General features: G+C 45.1%; 1 protein-coding gene across 7 annotated transcripts in view; it reads left to right on the forward strand.

Moving 5' to 3' along the window:
- The first annotated feature begins 570 nt into the window (after positions 1–570).
- PLXNB3 (plexin B3) overlaps positions 571–24,788 on the forward strand; it is a 70,529-nt gene continuing 46,311 nt past the window's right edge. Inside the window, exons 1-4 of one of the 7 annotated variants that reach the window (XM_081315774.1) lie at positions 571–669; positions 6,224–6,296; positions 13,285–14,382; positions 14,493–14,672. In XM_081315774.1, coding sequence (XP_081171900.1) covers positions 6,261–6,296; positions 13,285–14,382; positions 14,493–14,672 — 1,314 coding nt within the window. In that variant the 5' untranslated portion in view covers positions 571–669; positions 6,224–6,260. Of the gene's footprint in view, positions 670–4,053; positions 4,142–6,223; positions 6,297–13,284; positions 14,383–14,492; positions 14,673–24,788 lie in introns of those variants that run through there. The other 6 variants (XM_081315775.1, XM_081315777.1, XM_081315778.1 and 3 more) reach the window with 6 other exon arrangements.

Here is a 24,788-nt window from a genome sequence, read left to right on the forward strand (position 1 = left end):
AGCACCGGCCCCTAGAGTCGGAAACGACTAGCACGCATGTGCGGGGGAACCTTTACCTTTACCTTTAACACCCAGGGGTAGGGCCTTCTCAGTGGGCGTGCCTGCCCTTTGGAACCAGCTGCCCGCGGAGCTTACGACTGCCCCTGATCTCCGTTCATTCCGCCGGGACCTGAAGACCTGGCTCTTCGAGCTCTCTGGCCCAGGCTGAGAATTTTTAATTTTTAATTTTAACTGGGGTTTTTATTTTCTCTCAGGGTTTCATTTAATCTTTTTTAATTGTTTTAACTTTTGTATTGGTTTTCTTTTAAATATCCTGTAAACCGCCCTGAGTCCTTGGGGGGGGGGGAAAGGGCGGTATATAAATCTAAATAATAAATAAATAAATAAAACCCCTGGGACGCCTTTTAGCTCCCTTCAGTCAGCAGGGGGCGCTCCTGACCCTCCAGTTCTTAGCCGGCCTTCGGGCTTGGGGAGGTGGCGGCAGCTCGGCTTGGCTTGCCACGACTCGGCTTGGAATGGGGCTGCCGGCGGCCGAGGAGAGACTTCGGAGTTGGCAGCGGTGCATTGTGGGGGGGCGTGGCGAGGAGCGTGAGCGGTGCCGCTGCCCGGGAGCGGCTCCTGGCTTTGAGCGGCGGACGGTCGCAAGTTCTCCTGAACTTCGCTGGCCAGGTAGGTAGCGCTGGCGGGGAAGGAAGGAAGGAAGGCGGGAGCGGGGCGCCTGTAAGGATGCACCTTCGGGCGCCCTGGAGGACCTTTTCTTCGGGACCGATCCCATGTGTTCCGTACCTCCAGCGATCCTCGTATGCCTTTCTGCAACCGCGGTTTCTCTCCTCTGCTTCCCTCTCGGAGCCGCTGTTCGAGTGCAAAAAGAACCGGTCGAAGAATGCCCCCCGAAGCATTCGCTCGGCTTCCCACGGGCGACCCATCATCATCCCGTGGACCCTCTTCCCCTTGCTGCCTCTTTAACGACTGCCTTCTCTTGCCAGCAACGCTCCCTTTTTTTCCCCCTCTTCATCGCTCTCCAGGCATTCCGCCGCTCCACACCTTTTTCCACAGCTTTCCCTCGCCTTTCTTCATTCAGCGCCCCTCTCTGCTCGCTGCAGACCTCCTTTCCCTTCATCTTTTTTCATCTGTCCTCATCAGAGTTTTCTTCGCCCGCATTTCCCCCCACCCCCCTCTTATTCTCCCCCACCCCCAATCTAGACATTAAATTTCTTCCAAGGGTGCTTCTTAAAGTAGACAAGTGGAAAAGTGCCTGGGGGGTGGTGGTGGTGGAAATTGGCAGATTTGGAGACTGAAAGAAGAGAATACAAGTATTCTGCTTTTTGAAAGAAGAAAAGTCAAGATTTGGTGTATTTGCTTCTTCCCCCACCCCCCAGATCTGTGTTAAGCTCTGTTGTTGGGTAGGAATGTGCATTGTAGTTTCCCTGCAATTGTTAATCTGAGCTGACTACAAAAACTACAGAACTGAGATCGGGTTTATAAAAATTATAGGGAACATTTACCTTTATTGTGATTCTGTGAAATATCCTGAACAAGGAAGGATTACTGGTTTTTTGTTGTTATTTTTTTTTAAAAAAAAACTGGATACAGGAGGAGAGATTACTTTGCAAAAAGGATTCTTCCTAAGGATTTAAAAGTAGATTGAGTTGTCCCCAAAGAAGTGTAGACTGCATTTCCCATGTAACTACAGAGAGACCCACACTTCAGATATGAGGAGGTCTACTCAATTGGTATTTGGTGATTTCAGGCCTGTTGAAACTTGTCAGCACTATGGCTAACATCAGCCACAGCAATGCTTCTCTTTCTCCTAACAAAACATGGAAATTAGGGGGAAAATAAGGGGGGAAAGATGGTATTCTCAACAGAGGGAAAGAGAGAGAGAGGTGCGAAGATGAATTGTTTGGCTTGGTCAATCTCCTCTATATCAAATCAGCGACACCAGAAAGTCCAGTTTGAATAAACAGGCAAGCTGGGCCTTCCACTTGTAGCACAGAGGGAGGATGCCAGGTGGCTGTGCCAGGGCGATTATAGTATCCTGTTGAAGAATGACTGTAGTTCAGTTTTGCCTGTAAAAAGCAAAAAAAAAAGTTTGGCCACCACAACCCAGAACAGAGATAGCTTTTGCGTTGAAAAGTTCCAATCATCATAAAGCTTCATCACAGGGTGTATGAAGGGGTTGCATTCATCTCTACATTGAACAGACAATTCTGCTTTATAACTTTTTAAATGTAAAATTAATGATTTAAGATGCTGTCCCCTTCCTGATTTTAGCTTGGTGACTCTGATCCTGGAATCTGGGTCACAACTTGGGTTTTGCACCCTTTCCCTCACATCAGCTGTTTTACATGCAAACCTACTGTTACTATGAAAGATTATTTTTATATTAGATGTACTAAGTGGTCCAAATACTTATCTCCTAGGTCACGGGTGTCAAACCCGCTACGTCACCTATCGTGACTCTTTTTGCATTGCCGGCAATGGGGTGGGGGTGGCTTCGGTATGAAGAAACCTGTCCGTGGGCCGGCAGTTTGACACCCCTGCCCTAGGTCTTTCTCTTGTCAAACCACAAAGCCTAAACATATTTTTTTAAAAATACCAACCAAGGAGGGGACACTCACCATTTGCTGAATTTAGGGAGAAGTCCTGCTTCCATTCCCCTTTCTTTCTCCCCTCCTCCCACTCTGGCTGGATTCACACATTGCCTTAACCCGGAATGTCATTTGTTTGGCTTTGGCTTAGTGCATGAGCCCAATTTTTCTGGTTGGTAAACTTTGGCTTAGGTGGCTTAGTGCAATAGTGTTAATGGACCTAGCAAATGTGTGTTATTTATTTCATAGTACTTATAAACTACCCCACCCCGAAAAAAACAAACAAACCAAAGGCAGCTGACAACACCAGCCAAACCAAAAAATCCAGTAAGACCGTAACTAAATCTAATCAGTGCCAAAACCAACCATCCAGAACAAAGCTAAAACCCAAGACAGCAACCTGCAGTCATTCAGCTGGGACCAACGGGTTTGACTTAAACCTGTTTAGGAAATGTTAGCAAAGTGGGGGCTGTATATGCCTCCGGGGAAGAATTTCATACAGTGGGCTATTGGAGTGGGAACTGCTTCAGGCGCACTCATGAGGGGTTAGGCTGTTGCTTAGAGGCAGCATCTGTTCCTGGGCAATCAGGTGTAATACAGTTTGTGATGTTTTCTGAGCGTGAACAATTGTGCAGCTGCCTGAGCTGTGGATGAGGTGGGTATCCGTGTACATTCCCACCCCAAACAAATCCTTTGCTATTGACGAGGAAGAGGTCCGAAACAGACTTGGCTATTACGCAGCTATTACACTAACAGTGGTGTTGGTTGGTTGCTAGTCTTTCCAAAGGGGTGTGAAGTTACACAGGAAGGGGAAAGGGAGGGGGCAAAAAAAAAAAAGGCAATCTTGCTACACCACCTTCCCCCAAAGGTTTTTGCATAGTTAAGCAGGGGGTGATAGTGATGCCAAAGAAGTGTGGATTTGCCGAGAAGCACATGATTCTAACTCTTTCTCTTATTCTCTTTCTTTCTCTTATTCTCTTTCTTCCCCTCCTCCCCTCACCTAAGGCAGCGGGTGGAAAATTGGTGCCTGTGTTTAGTACCTACCAGCAAAGTGGGCTTCGTGTCTGCTCAAATTGTATAACAAACATAGTGACTCTTCCCCCGCCCCCCTCTTCTCTTTCTTGTTCTTTCCTCCTCTTTGAGATTGCCTTGGATCAGGGCGGCAGAGTTGAATTTGAGTCCCACCAGAGAATCTGATTTTTGTTTGGCTGATGCCAATTACACCTGCTCTTCTCAGCAAGGGAGGATGTGTCTCAGTCCTAACTCAGTCCCAGGCGCTTGCCGGATACGCAGTCCTGGTGTTCAGCTGTCTTGTGGCTTCAAACCCACTTGCTGCTGCATGTGAGGAATTATCGGAGGCCGCCCACCTTTTCTTTTTGACGGTGTGGGCGTTTAATGACGTTGGGTGGTGGGTTGGGTTCACCACTGTATCACCTGGTGCCGAGCAGAGCAGCCTGTAGAAAGGCAGCAACACCAAGCACCTTCCAGGTGAAGGGAGAACCTGCTTTCCCGCTCAAGGAGCAGGTGTGTGCCCAGTGGCTACGGCTGTTGTAAGTAAGGGATGGGGGTTGAGATGCTGGGGTGTGTGAGTATGTGGTATGTGTGTATGTGGAAGAGAACTAAAATGGGCAGAGATCTTGAGGGCTTTTTGAGGGGACTGCGTGCTTCAGAGCTCTGAGTGGAGCAATTGCCACGTGCCCTAAAATCTGATGTGTCAGGAAACAGAGCATTCTGTGGCAGGTTACCAGCTTCTGCCCCAAACAGCGTTACCAATCGCATTTGCCCATATTTACCATCATCTCTTTTCCCCCCCCACTTAACATTCTGACTTCCTTTGACCCTCTTTCTGTCCTTAGTGTATTTTCCTGTCCTAGCTCCTCTTACCTTAGAAGGCACTAAAAAGCTATCCCTTTTCTCCTGCTGGGTTGTGTGTTTTTCTGCCCTTTGAGACAGCAGCCCTCTTTCTTATCCATTCAGGTGGGTGAGGAGCCTGGAGCGGAGCGTGCCTGGGTGCCTTGGTGTGTTAGGCTGAGAATGGGGGCTGCCCTTATTTCCGACCCTTTTTGGGTCAAACAACGAGCCCTGAACTCAAGTTAGAGTCTCTCAGCCTCTGGACTCTTATCAGGGGTGGTGCTATCTCTGCCCCCCTACCCTGAGCCAGACAAAGGGGGCATTCAGCAGCCCTTAGAGTGGCATAGCTCTCCCCACGCCTGCTTCCCGCTGTGGGGGCGGCTGGGCTGGGTGCCCGCCAAGGAACTGAAGCTTCTTGCTGACCTTGACACCTTTTCAACCTCTCTTTCTTCCAAGTGAGGGAGGCCTCGGTTGTCACCAGGGCAGATGCAGCACAGAATCAACAGGCAGTATCTGCGGTAGCAGGAAAGGCCATGTAATTCAGGCCACCCTAGATGAAGCAAGACCTTCCCAAATCCTCAATTTCTATATCTCTTCCACACATGGGTAACCTACTCCTTCCTCTCCCCTCGGTGGCTATAAATGCGGCCCCCCACTGTCTTGTAGAAAGCCAAATCTCCCAGATTTTTCAGCTTCCTGAAGCCAGTGATAGAAGAATCGTTCGGGTTGCCTGGGAATTGTTAATGTGGGAGGGGAGCTAGTATTGCTGGAGAGAGGCAGAGAAAAGGGCTGCTTCCAAGGAATAACGGGGAAATCAGATCTGTAGTAATTTGGATTGTTGGCGGTATATGGTGAGACTTTCCAAGGCAGGTTCAGTCAAGTCTAGCCCCTTTCATGCACCCACCAACCAATGGCGGACTAATGCAATTGCCTTATGTGGCAGCATGCTATTGACATCAGAGTACGAATCAGCAAGGCTTTGATCCCCAGGAGCCAGCCCGGTTTCATTTTGCACTAGCTCTGTTGATGATCTGTCTAGGGCATTTTAAACACTGGAGAGGCCTAGAGCTTTGGACATTGAGCATTACTATTTCTTTGTACCAGTAGAAGCTGGAGAAATTTGGAAGTCCAAAATTCCAAATTGGGAGGATGAGGGTATCACGGTCTTCTGGTGTCACGGTTTTCTGCGTGCAATGCTTTGGCTTGGCTTCAGCTGGCTTAATTCTTTTGCTCATTGGTCAGTCTTGGGCTGTTGAATGAGGTTTTCTTCCAAAGAACAAAATATCACCATCACTGCCAAAGTCAGGCATCTCTCTATCTGCCCCCTCCAATTGATCAACAACTCCGTACAAAACAAATCACAAAGAATCCTTCTGTTCTCTGTTGAGGAGTTCAACTCAACCCATGTCCTGACCTGTCCTCTTCCTGCTCCTCATAGTCTTCCACTCAGCTGATAATCCCAGCCGGCAATAACTGCTTTCTTTCTCCAAACTCCAGCAAGGGCCTTCTTCATTCTGTGCTTCCAGACGCTGCTTTTCCCCACCCCATTCCATTTTCTCTGGGATGTCAGTGCCATGTATCAGAGCTGTGAGCGCTCTGTGTCAATGGGATAATGGACCCTTTAGCCCCGTGTGGCTCTGTGATGGCACAGTCAAGATGGGAACAGTGGAGACTTTGATCAGGGAGGGTTATCACAGCAGCCATTGATGCAGCCTTGAAGCACTATGGCAAACTCCCTTTCCCCGTCACTGGCACCCTGTCTTATCTTGTTCCTTCTCCAGTAGGGATGCCTGTGGAGTCCTGCTGCTTGACCCTACCATGTGGGAGCTGAAATGTCTCCAGCACAGCCAGTTGGTAAGCACTGAAAGGGTATGGATGTGAAATGGTCTAGAGGGGAGATTTAAGTGGGTGATTGGGAGCCCTCTGGGCTATGGAAATCCTTAGGTTCTATCTCTGGTATGGGTGTATGCGGGTTGTAAGTTGAAGTTGACTTTGAAAATGCCATTTATGATGGATGACTTTTTCTTCTGGGTCATTATTTGAAAGTAATCACTATCCGTAGTAATGCTTTGACTTAGGTTGTTCTGCTATGTCAATCCAAATGTATTTGAATATTGGGAACAAGACTCCTGAATTCTTCATGGATGGATGGATACATAGATTTGTTTGTGTGTGTGTGTGTGTGTGTGTGTGTGTGCATCCTTAGAGCTTCCTTTGTCTCTAGCAGCTCCACCCCTGTGGCACTGTCTTCTGTGAGTGCCTCTCAAACTTTCTCCTGGGATTTGGAATGTTGCTACATTTATTCTATTTGCTTCCTTCCAGCTGTTGCCAGGAGGGAAGGGGTAAGGAAAGAGTTACTATAAACTCCAGTAGTCCCTTGCTTCCTGCTCCCCTGCAGTGGGGGGAGATGAAACAGAGGAGGGAGAAGGAGAGACAGAAGGCTTGATTTCCAGCCCAGATGTTGAATAAGTGCGTCCTCTTCCCTTCCCTGCTTTAGTAGGCAGATGGCTCCATTTTCTGGGTAATTCAATGGGGCAATAAGAGAGTATGTGCAAAGTAAGGCTGGGAATTCCACTACCGGAGTGAAGAGGGAGGAAAACAAACCACTTTCCCATTTGTGTGTTAGACAACAGCCTGGAACAGAGGAATAATCAGAGTAGAGTCGGTGTGGAGAGACTTCCCACCAAATGCTCTCTCCCTGAGAGCATCCCTCTGTCTGGTTTTTTGCAAATCCAAGTTCCCGTATTGCCACTTCTTACTGTACTGCCTTCATGACAAAGCTTTCCTTGCTTATCCTGGCCCCAGCTGAGGTTGTGAAACATCTGGGATTAGATTTAGTTTCCAGGTTTTTTCAAAAAAAAAAAAATCTCCCCACCCCACTCCCATTGATTTGCCTCTGGAGGCCCTTTGTCTACAAAGAAATAAGAGACAGCAAATGTTTAACTCCAATTATCAGATGCAGCAGCAGCAGCAGCAGCAACCAGAGTAGAAATCTAAGGTTCTCCTTGTTACTCTTCCCCCCAGCCCCCAGTACCTCCTCGCTGTCTCCTTGTCTGCTCTGACCTCACTGACAGAGGGAGATTAAGGGACTCTTAATCACCTTCTCCATTGCTAGATCCCAGTTGGAATCTGAAGGGTTGGGAGGGTTCTCGCTTCTAAAGTGGAAGCCCCATCCCTTGCTTTCTTCCCTCTCATTCCAGCACGGGGGTGGGGGGTGGGTGGGTGGCCTACTCCTTGCCTGACAGTGCTTTTCCTGTAGCCCAGCAAGGCAATGCTTTTGGTTTCTGGTGACCAAAAGCCTGGGGTGGGGGTGGGGGTGAGGGAGAGGGAAGGTGAGGACAGAGAATGATTGAAAGAAAAGCAGGATCTGAGGCCTGGATAATGCAGAAGCCTTATGGCATTTGGCCTCCACTTCAGGTAGTAAAATGACCAGATTATAGATTGCTGTAGCAGGGAGAAGCCGAGTCTTTCCTTGGGAAAGTGAAATAGATAAATGGCGTGTTCCTACAGTGTTGCTTCTGCTTCTGCTGCCGTTTCTTCCTTTTTCTGCTGTTTCTGCTGCTGCTGCTGCTGCTTCTTGACATTGAATTGGGAGTCCACAATTTATGCCTTTTAACTGATGGTTAGTTTTGGCATACAGGGATACAGTATTGATTTACCAGCTGCTCCGAATGTGGCTTGCCCTAACGCATATGCTACATAATTACTCCTCTTTACAGCAGCTTAATTGGGCCTAAAGCTCCCCAAGTTCCCAACGCCTACCTACTAATAGTAATCAGAATCCCAGTTCCCCTTGCAAGTATTTAGCTGACCAAGTGGAAAGAAAACTTCCTTTGTCTTCTTTGAAATGTCATCAAATTTGGCAGGGTGTCTCTTCTGCACAAGTTAATCCGGTTTTACCAGCCTGTTAGGGGAGGAAGGACTGGTTGTCCACACTGTTTTAGAGAATTTTTGTCAGCAGGATTTCACCACCCAGTGAGTGAGGATCTACATGCAAAATCCTGATCTGTGATAGCTTTTGGCACACAGTGCAGACTCTACTCAGGAAGAATAAAAAAAAAAATCTGGAGGAGACATTATTCCTGAGGCAAAAAAAAAAGGATCCTCTTGAGGTTAACTTCAGTCAGTCTAGTCTGGTGATTCCCGAGTGACATGCTGAGCCACAATTAAGTACGGTTGGAAGATTGGCGAGTTGCAAGATGCATACACACTGAAATAAAAATGACAAAGGCATCCTCAGGGGTAGCAAGGGGAGTCATAATGACACAAGGAGTGTTGTGGTGTCTTGGTGCAAGCCCTGTTCTTTTTCTGTGTGCATCACAGAAGGGCAGCGCTTTATGGTGTGACGTTGCAGTGCTGCTTTTGTCGGTGAAGGCCTGGAGACTCCACTGAAAGGGGCTTGCAGTTTCTGCACTCAAATGAGGTTCACTGTTGTGTCTCTGCTAGATTTTCTGGAACAGGCTCGTTCCACCCTCATTTCTAAATTAGGATGGTCCGTTATGTGGGTAGGATGGGCTTACAACTTAATCATCTCCACATTGAGGAGGCTGCTGTTTGTGTTCCTGTGTGAGTCAATGCTGTATCTACCTCAGCAAATAAGAAAATTGCCTTAATAACAACTCAACACAGGAATACAACAGAGGAAAAAATCCACTTCTATGTGATGAGTAATGTTTATCACAGTAGGGTGGGAACAGAGCATATGACTAGATTACCACAACACACTATAGTTTGGTTATTAAAGTAATCAATGTTCTAAGTTTAGACTATTGTTGTTGTTAGTTGCGAAGTCGTGTCCGACCCATCGCGACCCTATGGACAACGTTCCTCCAGGCTTTCCTGTCCTCTACCATCATCTGGAGTCCATTTAAGCTCACGCCTACTGCTTCAGTAACTCCATCCAGCCACCTCATTCTCTGTCGTCCCCTTCTTCTATTGCCCTCAATCTTTCCCAGCATTAGGCTCTTCTCCAGTGAGTCCTTCCTTCTCATTAGGTGGCCAAAGTATTTGAGTTTTAGCTTCAGGATCTGGCCTTCTAAAGAGCAGTCAGGGTTGATCTCCTCTAGGACTGACCGGTTTGATCGCCTTGCAGTCCAAGGGACTCGCAGGAGTCTTCTCCAGCACCAGAGTTCAAAGGCCTCAATTCTTTGGCGCTCAGCCTTTTTTATGGTCCAACTTTCACTGCCATACATTGCAACTGGGAAGACCATAGCCTTGACTATACGCACTTTTGTTGACAGGGTGATGTCTCTGCTTTTTAGTGTGCTGTCTAGATTTGCCATTGCTTTCCTCCCGAGAAGCAAGCGTCTTTTAATTTCTTGGCTATAGTCCCCATCTGCAGTGATCTTGGAGCCCAGGAAAATAAAATCTGTCACTACCTCCATTTCTTCCCCATCTATTTGCCAGGAATTGAGAGGGCCGGATGCCATGATCTTGGTTTTCTTAATGTTTAGTTTCAACCCAACTTTTGCACTCTCCTTCTTCACTTGCAACAAGAGGCTCTTCAGTTCCTCTTCACTTTCTGCCATTGGAGTGGTATCATCTGCATATCTTAGGTTGTTGATATTTCTTCCAGAAATCTTAATTCCAACTTTTGATTCATCTAGCCCTGCCTTTCTCATGATGTGCTCTGCATATACGTTAAATAGGCAAGGCGACAGTATACAGCCTTGCCGGACTCCTTTCCCAATTTTGAACCAATCAGTGGTTCCGTGTCCAGTTCTCACTGTTGCTTCTTGGCCCGCATATAGGTTTCTCAAGAGACAAATAAGATGGTCTGGTACACCCATCTCTTTAAGGACTTGCCACAGTTTGTTATGATCCACACAAAGGCTTTAGCATAGTCAATGAAGCAGAAGTAGATGTTTTTCTGGAACTCTCTAGCTTTCTCCATGATCCAGCGTATGTTGGCAATTTGATCTCTAGTTCCTCTGCCTCTTTGAAATCCTGCCTGTACTTCTGGTAGTTCTCGATCCACATACTGCTGAAGTCTAGCTTGTAGGATTTTAAGCATAACTTTACTAGCATGAGAAATGAGTGCAATGGTGCAATAGTTTGAACATTCTTTGGCACTGCCTTTCTTTGGAATTGGAATGTAAACTGATCTTTTCCAATCCTGTGGCCACTGTTGAGTTTTCCAAATTTGCTGGCAAATTGAGTGTAGCACTTTTACTGCATCGTCTTTTAAGATTTTGAATAGCTCAGCTGGAATACTGTCACCTCCACTAGCTTTGTTGTTGCTCAGCTTTTCTAAGGCCCACTTCACTTCACATTCTAGGATGTCTGGCTCGAGGTCAGTGACCACCTCATTGTGATTATCAGGGACGTTAAGCTCGTTCTTGTATAGTTCTTCTGTGTAATTTTGCCACCTCTTCTTAATCTCTTCTGCCTCTGTTAGGTCCCTGCCGTTTTGGTCCTTTATCATGCCCATTGTTGCATGAAACGTTCCCTTCATCTCTCCAATTTTCTTGAAAAGATCTCTGGTCCTCCCTATTCTATTGTTTTCTTCTATTTCTTTGCACTGTTCATTTAAGAAGGCATTCTTATCTCTTCTAGCTATTCTCTGGAATTCTGCATTCAATTGGGCGTATATTTCTTTTTCTCCCTTGCCTTTCGCTTCCCTCCTTTCCTCAGCTATTTGCAAAGCTTCCTCAGACAGCCATTGTGCTTTCTTGCATTTTTTTTTCTTTGGGATGGTTTTGGTTGCTACCTGTTGTACAATGTTGCGAACCTCTGTCCATAGTTCTTCAGGCACCCTGTCTATCAGATTAATTCCTTAAATCTATTTGTCACCTCTACTGTATATTCAACAGGGATATGATTTAATTCATACTTGACTGGCCTAGTGCTTTTCCCTACTTTCTTCAGTTTAAGCCTAAACTTTGCAACGAAAAGCTCATGGTGTGAGCCACAGTCAGCTCCTGGTCTTGTTTTTACTGACTGTATAGAGCTTCTCCATCTTTTGCTGCAGAGCATATAGTCAATCTGATTTCTGTGTTGACCGTCTGGTGATGTCCATGTGTAGAGCCGTTTCTTGGGTTGTTGGAAAAGAGTGTTTGCTATGACCATCGTATTCTCTTGACAAAATTCTATCAGCCTGTGCCCTGCTTCATTTTGTACTCCAAGGCCAAACTTGCCTGTTATTCCAGTTATCTTTTGGCTTCCTACTTTAGCATTCCAATCCCCCATGATGATAAGGACATCATTTTTTGGTGTTAGTTCTATAAGGTGCTGTAGGGCTTCATAGAACCAGTCAATTTCATCCTCTTCAGCACCGGTGGTTGGGGCATAGACTTGGACTACTGTGATATTGAATGGTTTGCCTTGGATTCGAACTGAGATCATTCTGTCATTTTGAGGATTGTATCCCAGTATTGCTTTTCCTACTCTTTTATTGACTATGAAGGCTACTCCATTTCTTCTGAGGGATTCTTGCCCGCAGTAGTATACCTGATGGTCATCTGAATTAAATTCACCCATTCCTGTCCATTTTAGTTCGCTGATACCTAAGATGTCAATGTTCAGTCTTGTCATCTCTTGTTTGACCACGTCCAGCTTGCCTTGATTCATGGATCTTACATTCCAGGTTCCTATGGAGAAAAAATCTTTACAGCATCGGACTTTCCTTTCACCACCAGACATATCCACAGCTGAGCGTCCTTTCGGCTTTGGCCCAGTCGCTTCATTCTTTCTGGCGCTACTAGTACTAGCCCTCTGCTCTTCCCCAGTAGCATATTGGACGCCTTCCGACCTGAGGGGCTCATCTTCCAGCGTCATATCGTTTTGCCTTTTGGTACTGTCCATAGGGTTTTCATGGCAAAGATACTGGAGTGGTTTGCCATTTCCTTCTCCAGTGGATCACGTTTTGTCAGAACTCTCTGCTATGACCTTTCCGTCTTGGGTGGCCCTGCATGGCATCGCTCATAGCTTCATTGAATTACGCAAGCCCCTTCGCCACGACAAGGCAGTAATCCATGAAGGGGAAGTTTAGACTATATACAACCATAAACCAGTTAATCTAGCTAAAGAATAACTAAGTTGACTGATCTAGTTGAACTTGGGCAAACACAGCTGGACTTGAAGTATTTAAAATAAGTGATTGGAGTGCAGCAAAAGTGTCTACAGGGTCAGCAAATTGTTTATGTAGTTAATTTTGGTCTCTGAATATTGAATCTGGACGTTGAAAGTGTACATGGCTTGTACTTGGGAGATTTCTTTTTCCCCTTTCATGAGTCTGGTATTTGTTGCATCCTGAGCTGGTTGCAGAGTTGTGATAGATTAGCTGAGGACATTTAAACTGCTTTGATTTATTAAAGGATTGTTGTTTCTCAGTTAGCCTTTTCTGATTTTTTTTTTAAATGCCCATTTGGTGGCCGATTTGATAGTTGTGGTGAGAGAGAAAAAAAATGAATCATTGCCTCTAGTACTTGGGTTCTCTATGACCAAATATAAAACTATTTATTCACTCATGAATCTGCTATTTTGCCCTTTTGCTACTGATGGAGCTTTTTAGGAGGCCATAGTTCTTGGCAATCAGACTGCAGTGTTTTGGAGCATAAGCATTTGGAATGAATTCAGACAATTACCTGTAGAGATGGGAGGAGGAATGGTGTGGGCAACCTTGGTGTCTTCCTACTTTTTGGAAGCCACGCTACTGTAGGATCTGTGAATGAATGCTTTGGGAAAGTGCCAGTGGTCCTCCAGGGGCACATTAGATCTGCCCTGATCTCTTTGGACCTACTGGCTGAAGATTGTGGGAACTGAAATGGAATACAACTGAAGCAGCCAAGGATTGGGAAAGCTGGTTTAGGATGTTGCTCATTCCTTTTCTCCTTCTGTCTAGGATTTGGCCATGGTCCTAGGCCGCCCGTTGTTGCCCCTAATGGTTACACTGATGCTCTTGCTGCCCTTGTACCCAGCTGCTCAACCTTCTTCCTATCCATTATTTGTGGTTCCCAATGGTACATTCAATCATTTGGCTCAAGCCCAGAGCACAGGGGGACTGTATGTGGGGGGCGTCAATGCCTTGTATCAGCTGGATTCTGAGCTGAAGCTTCTAGGCCATGCCCGCACAGGGCCAAACCAAGACAGTCCTGAGTGTCTCCCTTTCCGTGATGTTCGTGAGTGTCCACAGGCCCAACTGATGGACAACTCCAACAAGCTCCTCTTACCCAATGAGCATGCTGGTGAGCTAGTGGTCTGCGGGCAGCTGTTCCAGGGAGTATGTGAGAAGCGATCTCTGACGGACATCACTAAAGTGTTGTACCATCCTGAGGATCCAGGAGACAACCAGTTTGTGGCAGCCAATGAGCCAAAGGTTTCAACAGTTGGCTTAGTGGGGCAACACAATGGCCGGGACTTGCTCTTTGTGGGTCGTGGACTGACTGCAAAGCTCTCTGGAGGGATCCCGCCATTTACCATCCGCCAGTTGGAAGGACCACAGGCCTTCTCCAATGAGGGAATGGGCAAACTGGTTGTGGGTGATTTCTCAGACTATAACAACAGCTACGTGGGTGCCTTTGCTTCTGATGGCTATGTCTACTTCTTGTTCTTTCGGCGTGGAGCAAAGGCACAGATGGAATATCGAACCTACCTCTCCCGGAGCTGCGTAGATGACACCAATCTCTATTCCTATGTGGAGCTACCTCTCGAATGCCAACATACTCAAGGGCAAACTTACAACCTGGCTCAGGCTATGCATCTGGCACCTGGTTTTGCTGGAAAAGAGAAAACGCTCTTTGTTGTTTTAGCTGCTGGGCAGGGCTCCACTGCAGTTCCAACTGGGCGGACCGCACTGTGTTCCTACAGCTTGAGTGCAGTTAATGCAGCGATGGAGAAGACACGGCAGTTGTGCTACACCACATCTGGAATAGGTGACAGCAACGACGAGGAGGCTGCCATTGAATATGGAGTGACCTCTCGCTGCAGCTCTTTATCCAAAGTGAGTGGCAGGACAGGAATGACTCTACTGTTTAAGGCCAGAAGATCAGTTGCTCCACCCCGAGGTGGCTGTCTTCCAACCTTTTTGTTTTTCATGTTATTCATTTCCAGGAATCCCCAGAGATTTACCCCTGTGGGGATGAACACACGCCTAGCCCCATTGCTAGCCGGAAGCCATTGGTGGCTGAGGCACTCCTGACTACTGTGCCAAGACTGACAGCTGTGGCTGCCATGGTAGAAACAGGCCACACCATTGCCTTCCTGGGAGATAGTGTTGGGCAGCTGCACAAGGTGGGTGCAATAATGGTAATTTCAGCTGTGTTTATCCTTTTCCAGCCTTGTTCCTCCAGATCTATGAGAAAACAACTTTCATAGTTTGTCCAATATATACGGAGGACAAAGGATGAGGAAAGCTATTAAAATTTATGATGTTGGAGTAGAGAAGCTGGAGCAACGGGAGTTGCATCTCCACTACCAATTCATTCATTCAATGTTTCCAGAAAGTGGGGGGATACTGCAGTTTGGTTCAGTTTGTGGGGGCAAGGTAAATAACCAAAAATCTAAAAGCTGTGTATGCATTTTTATTCTCTTTTAATTCTTGCAGTGGAGATCGTGTCACGGTAAGGTAATATATAAAGCTGGGTTTTTTTTCTGAGCTGGTGCCCTCCAGATGTGTTGGATTACAATTCTAGCCAATAATGGAGTGAAAGAGGGGGTGAAACTTTAGTCCCAGATAGGGCTACATTTCAGTACATTGCTACATTCCTAGCATTGTAGGCCAGATGTGTAGAAATAGTTTTTGACTCATGTTCTTATTTACCCCAAACCATCCTGGCTTTCAAGCACCAATACACATTTCTTAGACTGGCGGACGTTTGTAAATAATTATTTAGCAGAAATAATTATTCTACAAAATCTATTAGGATGGAGTTGCTAAATTTCATAATTCAGGATTGGTCATCATTCTAATCATTAACCAGAGTTGCTTCTCTACCTTCTTCAAGTAACAAGATGTACGAAATGAGTATGACTGTAGGTTGAGAAGTCCATGTTGTGATATTTCAAAGTCAGATGGAGGCACAGTGGGAAGTCCAATATCTCAAGGACAAGATGCAGCATCCTGCGGGGTTTCTCTGCTGTTCCCCTTTGGATATAGAAGTAAACCTGTACAGCTTAACTAAATCCACACAGACAACAAATTCAGTTACATCATCTTTATTACCTGCAAAAATCAGCTTTTTCTGAATGAGGAATTAAGCTTAACTTGAAACAAAGCTGAACTTTAGGTTTTAGGCAGCACAAGGATTGCTGGGTCAGGAATGTTTTCCCTCCTTCTGTGACTCAACTTTCTGTAAATTAATGACCAATAATGTCTTCTACATGCAAGGTTGATTTGGCTCAGCCTCTTGTGGAGCAAGATTTGGTCTGATTCGTTTTAATTGTATGTTTCAAAATATTTTAAATTGCAAGTTTCAGGTGTGCTGTGCCAGCACCTTATTTGAAGGCAGACAGTTTCTCCTTTTCAGACTGGGTCTGAAATTTATGATTGAGCTGCAATTAAGACTATTGTGCTGCTATGTTAGAAAGGTGATTTACATTTGTAGTACTTGCACTTAAATGTACTCCCTTATACCAGCATTAACATCATCCATCTATTGGTGAAATGCTGTACCTGCAAAGCATGCTGGGAGCCACACTCCAAAAAGTTTGGGTAGAGTCAGAACAAAGAAGTGTTTGGAGACAACCCCAGAGAAATGGATTGATGTGATTTGCTATGTGATATTTTTCCCTTTCATTTTAAAAACAATCTCTTGTCAGCATTTTTAGAGAAGCTCTGTAGTTAGGGATTGGGGAGTATACATTGTGTACACTGCAGCAAGTCATGTTTTATAATAACAACAGCTAAAGTTATTTATCTACAATTTATTAATGATACTGCTGATTTCTGAAAGGGTAATCTTAATAACAATTTTCAGTTTTACTCTTTTGTGCAGAACAAATGATTAAGTTCAGTATTCTTTATTTTAAATTTATTTGCTTTGATTTTATGTCCACTAATTATAACTTTTAGGGAAATGTATTAGCCCCAAATTTTGCATAAAACTTGGAAGTCTTATCCATGCAGCCCTGGAAATGGATCAGAGGCTGGATGACCTCCCCCTTACGGTGACCTGGATCTTTGCTACCATGGTCCTCTCTTGTAGGCATTCTTTCTCTAGGACAGGGGTGTCAAACTCAATTTCATTGAGGGCCGCATCAGTATTGCAGTTGCCCTTGGCGGGCCAGGGTGGGTGTGGTCAGGGTGGGTGTGGCCTACTGGGTGGGCGTGGCCAGCTGTACTTCATTCGCATCAAGGGTGCCAATGGGGGCCTGGACAGGAGTGGGACAGATCTGAGGGTCTCTGGCAGAAGAAGACTGGACTGGGGCAAGTGCCAAGGCATGGTCCACTGGAGGAGCCTCACTGTTCCTCTCAGGCCTTGGGGGGTGGGGTTGGACGGTGGCGCGGAGGTCAAATGCCCAGCCCAGCCATCAAGAACCCACGGCACTAAGCCCAGCTCCACTTCCCCAAGGTGGCGCGCCCAGCTGCACTTACCTCCTCCTCAAGGCTGCTGCTGCTGTGCTTGCTCTCCTTAGCCAGGTTGCTCATGATGGGTACGAGGGCAAAGTCAAGAGGGAGGCCCACTCCCTCTCCATGTGAGGAGACCTGGCTTTGTATCCAAAGCTTCCTTAGCAATGGGATGGGAGACCCCCCAGTATAGGCCAGGAGGAGGGGGCAAGGAGATGATGAAAGGGCAGCAGGGCAGGACTAAGGCAGGACTTCCCTCAGACCCTCCCTCTCCCTCCCCTCCCTTCCTCCCTCCCTTCCTTCCTTCCTTCCAAGAACAGAGTGGTAAGAAAATATTTAAGATGAGGGAGGGAGAAAAACAGGCAAGAAACACAGCTGGGGAAGTATCATCCTTCGTGAGGAATGAAGAAATGCACCATCGCCTGGAAGTGGCCAGCACATGGCCCTCACCTACTTCACACATCTGGCTTGGTGGGCTCTGGGGCAGGGGATGCCATGAGCAGCATGAGAGTCAATGTTACCTGCGCAATGCTGCCCAGCCCCCAGCCTGCCCGGTTTTGGCAGGCAGTGGGGCACTTTTCTGACCGTGTCGAGAAGCTGAGCTGGGTGGCACGAAACTGAAGAGAAGCGTAACGCTGCCCAGGCCCTAGCCTGCCCAAAGTAGGCAGGGCCATGTGCTGGCCACTTCCAGGCAATGGTGCATTTCTTCATTCCTCACAAAGGGTGATACCTCCCCAGCGTGCGCCCAGTGGGCAGTGCCAACACGGCATGGGCTGGTCCCTCACTGTTTCCAGCCGGCCTTGTGGAGCTAAGACTGAATGCATTTCAGCATAGATGGCCACCACGAAATTGTACATTGGCTTCCGGCTGGCCTGGGCCAGGGCCAAGGCAGCGGGAGCCTTTCCTCACTGTTTCCAGGATGGCTTCGTGGGCCACATGAAACCACTTCGCGGGCCGGATCTGGCCCCCGGGCCTTGTGTTTGACATGTCTGCTCTAGGAAAATAGTTCATGTGATTATAATTCTTCTTCCAAAGAGAGTGCAGATTCTCCATTTTGGCCACTCAAACATTACAGGAGCCACTTTTTAAACATTCCTTTGGTCTTCTTTTGAATTATCTCTGACTTGGATTGATTTTCCTGGTATCTTTGCTTATCTCTCTTGTTATTTCTGATTGGAATGACCTATTGGGAAATCTGTGTTTTGCTCTGCACTTTCTCTGTTTCATTTGGTTTGGAATACTGGGGCTGTGCATTCTTTCCCTATAATCTTAAGTTTTCTTCTTTTGTTATTCAAGCCACTGCAAAGCTGCTTTACTGGAAGGCTTCTCTGAAAGATTTACAGTCCCTGAAGAAGAAAAAAAAAGATTTCAGCAATCAGCCAATTTAACCCCAAAGCACATTTACTAAAGCTACAGAGCTGTCCTTGGCCCTCAAAGCTTGGGTGCAATCCTAAAAAAAAACACCTTCCAAATTGTAATTATTTAATGTTAGTTGATCTAATCAGGGCATCTGCAAACTTGGCAACTTTAAGACTTGTAGACTTCAACTCGCAGGATTCTGGGAGTTGAAGTCCGCAAGTCTTAAAGTTGCCAAGTTTGCAGACCCCTGATAAATTAAACACATATAATTTTGCGCTTGAATCTACCCCTTTCTTATGGAATCTTGGCTTTTGAAAGCACAGTGTGACCTCAGGAGTAGAAAAAAGTTGTGTACCTCTAATTCAGTTACTCTTTGACAGAGAAGAAAACCCACTGCTACAGGCCTCCACAGCATAGGCAAAGTTTTTCAACACTGCCATTGGTATTAGCAAAAAGAAGCATTTCCTTGAACAGGCTGGGAGTGCAGTGAGTTGTAAAAAATGGAGAGGTGATGTTCCAGCAATCTGAGAACTGCCAGACATTTCTTCCTTCTAGCCAATTCACAATCTAGTATTTGTTTTTCAACCCAGACCTAGCAGGCTTCCTTCCCTGGACCTGCCTCTTCTCACATTGTGGATTGCAAGAAAGCCCAGATTTGCTTGTGACGAGACATGCTCCAAGGCCTTTCCCCCAGGCATCTGAACAAGAGGTTTTTTTTCTTTTTCTTTTCCTGTTTGACCTTCAGAGCTGCCCCGAAGGTGGGTTAGATTGAGAGTGGCAGGCCCCAGGGGACCAAGATAGCATCAAGGTGGTGAGAATTTTACATTTTTTTTTCTCCTCTTTTCTCAGCTGCCTGTCTGGGCGAGACCAATTTTGCCAGAAGCCTTAGCTCAATGGCTCAGAGTTGGGCAGTGTCTCTAAATAAAAAAAATGGGAGGTAGAGCTTGAGCCCATCAAACTCACCTCTGCTGTACGCTCCTAGCCCCATGCCTTCATCCAAAAAAGGTACCGTATTTAGCCTGCAAAAATCTAAATAACCATTGGTGTGCCAAGAAAAGCCATAGCAAACTGGAAGAATAGAGAAAGCAAGTGAGAGAAAGCTATGGCTGCTCCTGAGCCAGCTAATAATTCAACAAGACTATTATCCTCCTCTCCAGGACTGAGATTAGCTGTGGTAATAGAAACTTTGAATTGTGCAAAATCCTGTACCTCTTTTTTTCTCCTCATTATTCAGGGAATTAAGGAAGTGTTTGCTTGAGTTGTTTTCAAATGTTATCTGATTGTTCTGGATATAAATGTCCCAGCCCCTTTTGCCTAGGTAATGATTCCTGCATATTTCAAAATCAAGTTTATCTTCCTTACTCTCTACGGGGGGGGGGGGGGGAACCCTTAGGAGACTCAGCCCTCCTCTACTGTTCTGTGTTGGAGGGAAGAAGGGGCCTCTTCCCTTTCTCCCACCCACCTTCAACTATCACTACAAGGCGGAGGGTGTCAGTATCTGAGCTCTCTTGTCATTGGGGATCCATTTGAAACGTTTGTCTTGAACCCCTTGCCTTTGTCTTAACTGATCACTTGCAAAGAACTTTTGAAATGATTCCAAGAGCTGCATGTTAGGGCAGATTTTATGTACCCTCAGGAATATTTGCCCTGAACATACTGGTCTTGGTCTATTCCAGATTTTCCCAACTTGTTTTTTTTCCCTCCAGATGGTTGGACTACTTGACTCCCTAATTTTCCTCATCCTCATAGCACTCTGGATTTTGACTATTGATGATGTTCTGATATTTTCTTCCAATCTAATAGATTATTATTTCTATTCTCTACGTTGGTATATCTTTGGTTTTTCATAGTCTCAATTCAGCTTTCTCTTATTCCTTTTTGATCTACATTCTTATATACCCTAAGGTGATTTTCTCTTCTGAAGCTTGACTTTCAGGGGGAGAGTGCGCCAATCAAATACTGGATTTGATTCTTTTCTGCCTTTTTTTTTTCTTTTTTGGCTTTCTGGAGGTAGAAAAAGGAGGAGTGAGAAAATACAGGAATCCTGTAAGTGGCAAGATAATGCCTATCTGACTGAGGTGGAGGGATTGCACAATAAAAGCCTCATCTGGAATTACCCTTGAGTACTTTTTTTTTAACCCTCCATTGTTTGACTGCTTATCTCAATTTGCTTTCTTTATTTGCTTTTTAAAATCCTTTCTGCCCTACATAACTGAATTACTCATTCCTCATCTTTCTTCTTCCCCTTGGTGCCTCTTTTCTTTTGGAACTTACCCTGTAACATCCATTTTTCACAAATGCCTAGTACCTGAGGAGAAAACAATGTGTCTTTTTCTGAGTGCTTAACTTCTGCTTCCTTTCTTTACTTTATTTTAGGACAGCCTTCCCCCCCAGTAATTTTGCCTGTAATTTTGTTTTTGTTTTTATTGCTATATCTGTTTAAAACTGATTTATTTTGAAGTGCCTAGTTGTGAATAAATATTTATTTTAAGTAAAAAATATTACTTCTCTAGGCTGGTTTTACCACCCTATTTGTGATTTTGAAAAATAATGAATTTCTATTCAGATATATATGAAAACCTGACTGCTTTTCCTATGCTCTATGTCTGAGAAAGGTTTTTTTAATGCCTAAATATGTATTTTAATGCATAAGTTTGCATAATTCTGGTTGTAGGCTAAACCAGAAATACCTAGATCCAATCTGGGTTTCACTTGGTGTTGCTAAATCCCAAGATATTTCACCCTTCCTCCTACCTTTCCAGAGCGCTGTATATATGAGATTTATTTTTATCTTGTTTTATCCTTAAGATTTGAAGTAGATTTATTTATGCTGAGAAACGATGGCTAAGCTGCTTTAGGATTACTTTTAAGGCAAAGCAGGCTTCAGTGTGTTACAAATAAATGTGTTTGGGTTAGTTCTGAGTAAGCATGTTTAATTCAGCTAATTGTAGTTTTGTAAATCATGGTTTGGAGCTTAATATATTAAAGGCACCCAGGTTGATTCAGTAAACCACGTCTTAGCATAAAGTGATCTTCATGACTTAGATAGGAAGTGAACTGGTGTTTCTTCCAGGCTGAAGCTACCACAGTTAGTCCAGAATTTAGTATAGTAGAGCTTTCAGCAGAGCTCACTTTAAAGTGAGTTTGTATAGAGCTGAAGAATTACCGTAGTTAACATCATAGTAACTTTGACTGTTAACTTCCAAGCCTATCAAACATATTTTCTCTTTGCTTGCAAAGGCTTGTTAAAATGTACGAGAGAAAACTGTTGGGCATTTAAATATTACAGTGAAGCCTAGTTTTGATGAACCAATTAGGAAGAGGTATGTCTGTTATTCTCAATGTCCCCTTGGTTTCTTTTGAGAATGAGGTTTGTTTGCTTATTAGATTTTTATCCTGCCTTTATTATTTTAAAGGTAACTCAAAGCGGTGAACATACATAATACTCCTTCCTTGTGAAGTGGGTTGGCTGAGAGTGAGTGATTGGCCCAAAGTCACCCAGCTGGCTTTCATGCCTAAGGCAGGATTAGAACTCACCATCTCCTAGCCAGCACTTTAAACCCCCCCTCCCTCTCCCTCTCTCATGCTGCAATTACATAAGAGATCACTCCTTCTAAAACCCAATAATATTTCAGGATAAGAGAGTACTTGAGGCATAAAGGAGCCTAGCTCCACAAACACACCAATCTATGCACACAGCTCTTATCTGGTCAGGCTTTCCCACACAAAGGCCTACCGTGCATCAATGTTATTCCTCATTGCTGCTGCCGCCTTCCTGCCTGCTTGTAAAGCACTTTGTAAATTTATGGCTGAGATGGCTGTCAACAGAAAACTGACTGGGAGAGATTGCCACTGGCTACCCTTGCAGTTTTTCACTTGGGGAAAAAAAATCCCACAGAGTAATATCTCCCAGCACTGCATTTCAGAATAAGCGAAACCTTGATTTAACAGACACCCCACTCATTTAGAAAAAGTTGGTTATAGTGGACCAAATTTCCATCCACCCCCCCTTCCTTCAAAGAATGAATAAATCTATTGCATCTGAAGTCGTCTAGAGCAGCAGCCCCCAAACCTTTTGGGCACCAGGGAACAGTTCCATGGAGAGAGGTTTTTCCATGGACCAGATGGGGGCATGGTTTCATGTGCTGCCTGCATCTCACAGATGGGGCTTTGCTAGTTTGTGCAGATCAGTTTCTGGCATGTTGTGGCCCGGTGCTGGTACCTGGACCAGGAGTTGGGGACTCCTGATCTGGAGAAGGCCAGTTAAATAATCTTAATTTTACGACTTTCATGGAAAAAATTATACCATTTCTGTAATGATGTCAATCTGCAATTGATGCCTATTATATCATTTACATCAATTATGTAAATTCAGGATTTGAAAGAACATACATTATTTTGCTGGTAGAAGACAGGAATGCCTGGAGGAACATTGTCCATGGGGTCGCGATGGGTCAGACACGACTTCGCAACTAACAACAACAACATTATTTTGCAGAATGGCATCATGATACAGATGTGATAAATCACCAAAATGACATGTTTTTACATTTAACAGACATTTGGGAATAACAGACATATCTTCTCCCAATTGGTTCATTAAAATAAGGCTTCACTGTAATACCTAAGTGCCCAATAGCTTTTTCCTCATACATTTTAACATGCCTTTGCAAGTAAAGAGAAAATATTGTCATGTTTGATAGGCTTGGAAGCTAACAATCAAGGATAACTTTTCCTGGCAGGCATCTTAAAGGCATGTTAGACACCAAATCCCATAAGCATGGGCCAGGAATGGAGGTCTACCCTCTCTTAAGAAGACATGTTTGGATAATACTCGGCATGGAAGTAGGTGGTATATGAAATGAGCTAGAATAAATTACACCAAGCACCCTTTATGGGCTGGATAAAGCATAGAAACTATGAACCCATAGCCAGCAAAAGAAGCATACTGTGACAAATTATTCTGTAGAACAGCTATTGCAAGACAAAAGCATGGAATGGAATTCTTACATCACACCATGCTTTGCTGAACAAGCTACAAAGGCTGTTTTCATATCTCAATCTAAACCATATAACCTATAATTTACAAATCACAATGGCTGGATTCATAGAATCACTGAAACACAGACCAAACATATGATGTGAAAGTAGCCTGTATGGGTAAAAAACTGAAATGGGATACTGTAGCTCAGTAATGTAGCATTTATCTTACTTCAAAACTCAGAATCTGCAGCATCCAGTTAAAAGGATCACAGTTAGAAGGTTTCACTACCGTCAGTCAAAGGTGTCAGAATCTGGTTGATCAGGCCAGTAGTTTTATAGCTTCAGATGTCTGTGCATTCTAGAGACCCAGAAGAATACAAATACTTCAAAGAATATCCATAAACCAAGCCAATGCATCCAATAGTTAGGAATTTAAATTAATATTTAGCAAATTGAATTCAATATCAAATAAAATGAATATTCCCCCTATCGTAAGTGAATGTTTACAAGAGTTCAAGAAAAGCAGAAAAGCTTAAGTAAATATCACATATATTTTTGCCATTGTTGTCCTAGACCAGGGGTAGGCAACCTTGGCTCTTTTATGACTCATGGACTTCAACTCCCAGAATTCCTGAGCCAGCTCTGCTTCAGAAAAACTCAGCTATGTAAGAGGTAAAAAAATATATATTAGGGCCACAGCAAGGCAATCAAAGCCCCTTCTCTTCTGCATGTGGGTTGACATCACATGCACACAGATACAGAGGGAATGGGGCTTTGATTGGGCTGCCAAATGACTGTCTTTTTTAAAAAAAAAACAAAAAAACCCTCTAACTTGCAAGGCTAGTTTATAACCCAATAACTGGATCTTAAGTGTCAACCATATCCTTCTCTTTACAATTAAAAAACAAAAAAGAAACAGGAAAAGGTTGCAGATCCTGGAGCAGAGAAATGGAGCTTCTGTTGTTCGCTTCAGTATATCAGTTCACGCTGTTTTTCAGGTCTCAGCAGAATGGCTGGTCCTACTGCAAGTCTGAGGTACAGTGGCTGCTTCAGGTGTCACTTGTTGGGGTGTTACTCAGGGACAGCAAACTGTTCATTATTTAGTTTTGCTACCATGGGGAGAGTGTCTTCATTTAGATCAGACATGTCAAACACAAGGCCCGGGGGCCAGATCCGGCCCACGAAGTGGTTTCATGCGGCCCGCGAAGCCATCCTGGAAACAGTGAGGGAACGGCCCCCACTGCCTTGGCCCTGGCCCAGAGACCCTCCTTCTGCCAGAGACCCTCAGATCTGTCCCACTCCTGCCCAGGCCCCCATAGGCACCCCTGATGCGAACGATGTAGAGCTGGCCACGCCCACCCAGTAAGCCATACGCACTCTGGCACGCCCACCCAGTAGGCCACGCCCACTCAGGCCATACTCACCCGGCCCCCTGAGAGCAACCGCAATGCTGATGCGGCCCTCAATGAAATTGAGTTTGACACCCCTGATTTAGATCT

Source organism: Vipera berus (assembly GCF_964194415.1).
Source record: "Vipera berus genome assembly, chromosome: 2".
In the NCBI taxonomy this organism is placed as follows: domain Eukaryota; kingdom Metazoa; phylum Chordata; class Lepidosauria; order Squamata; family Viperidae; genus Vipera; species Vipera berus.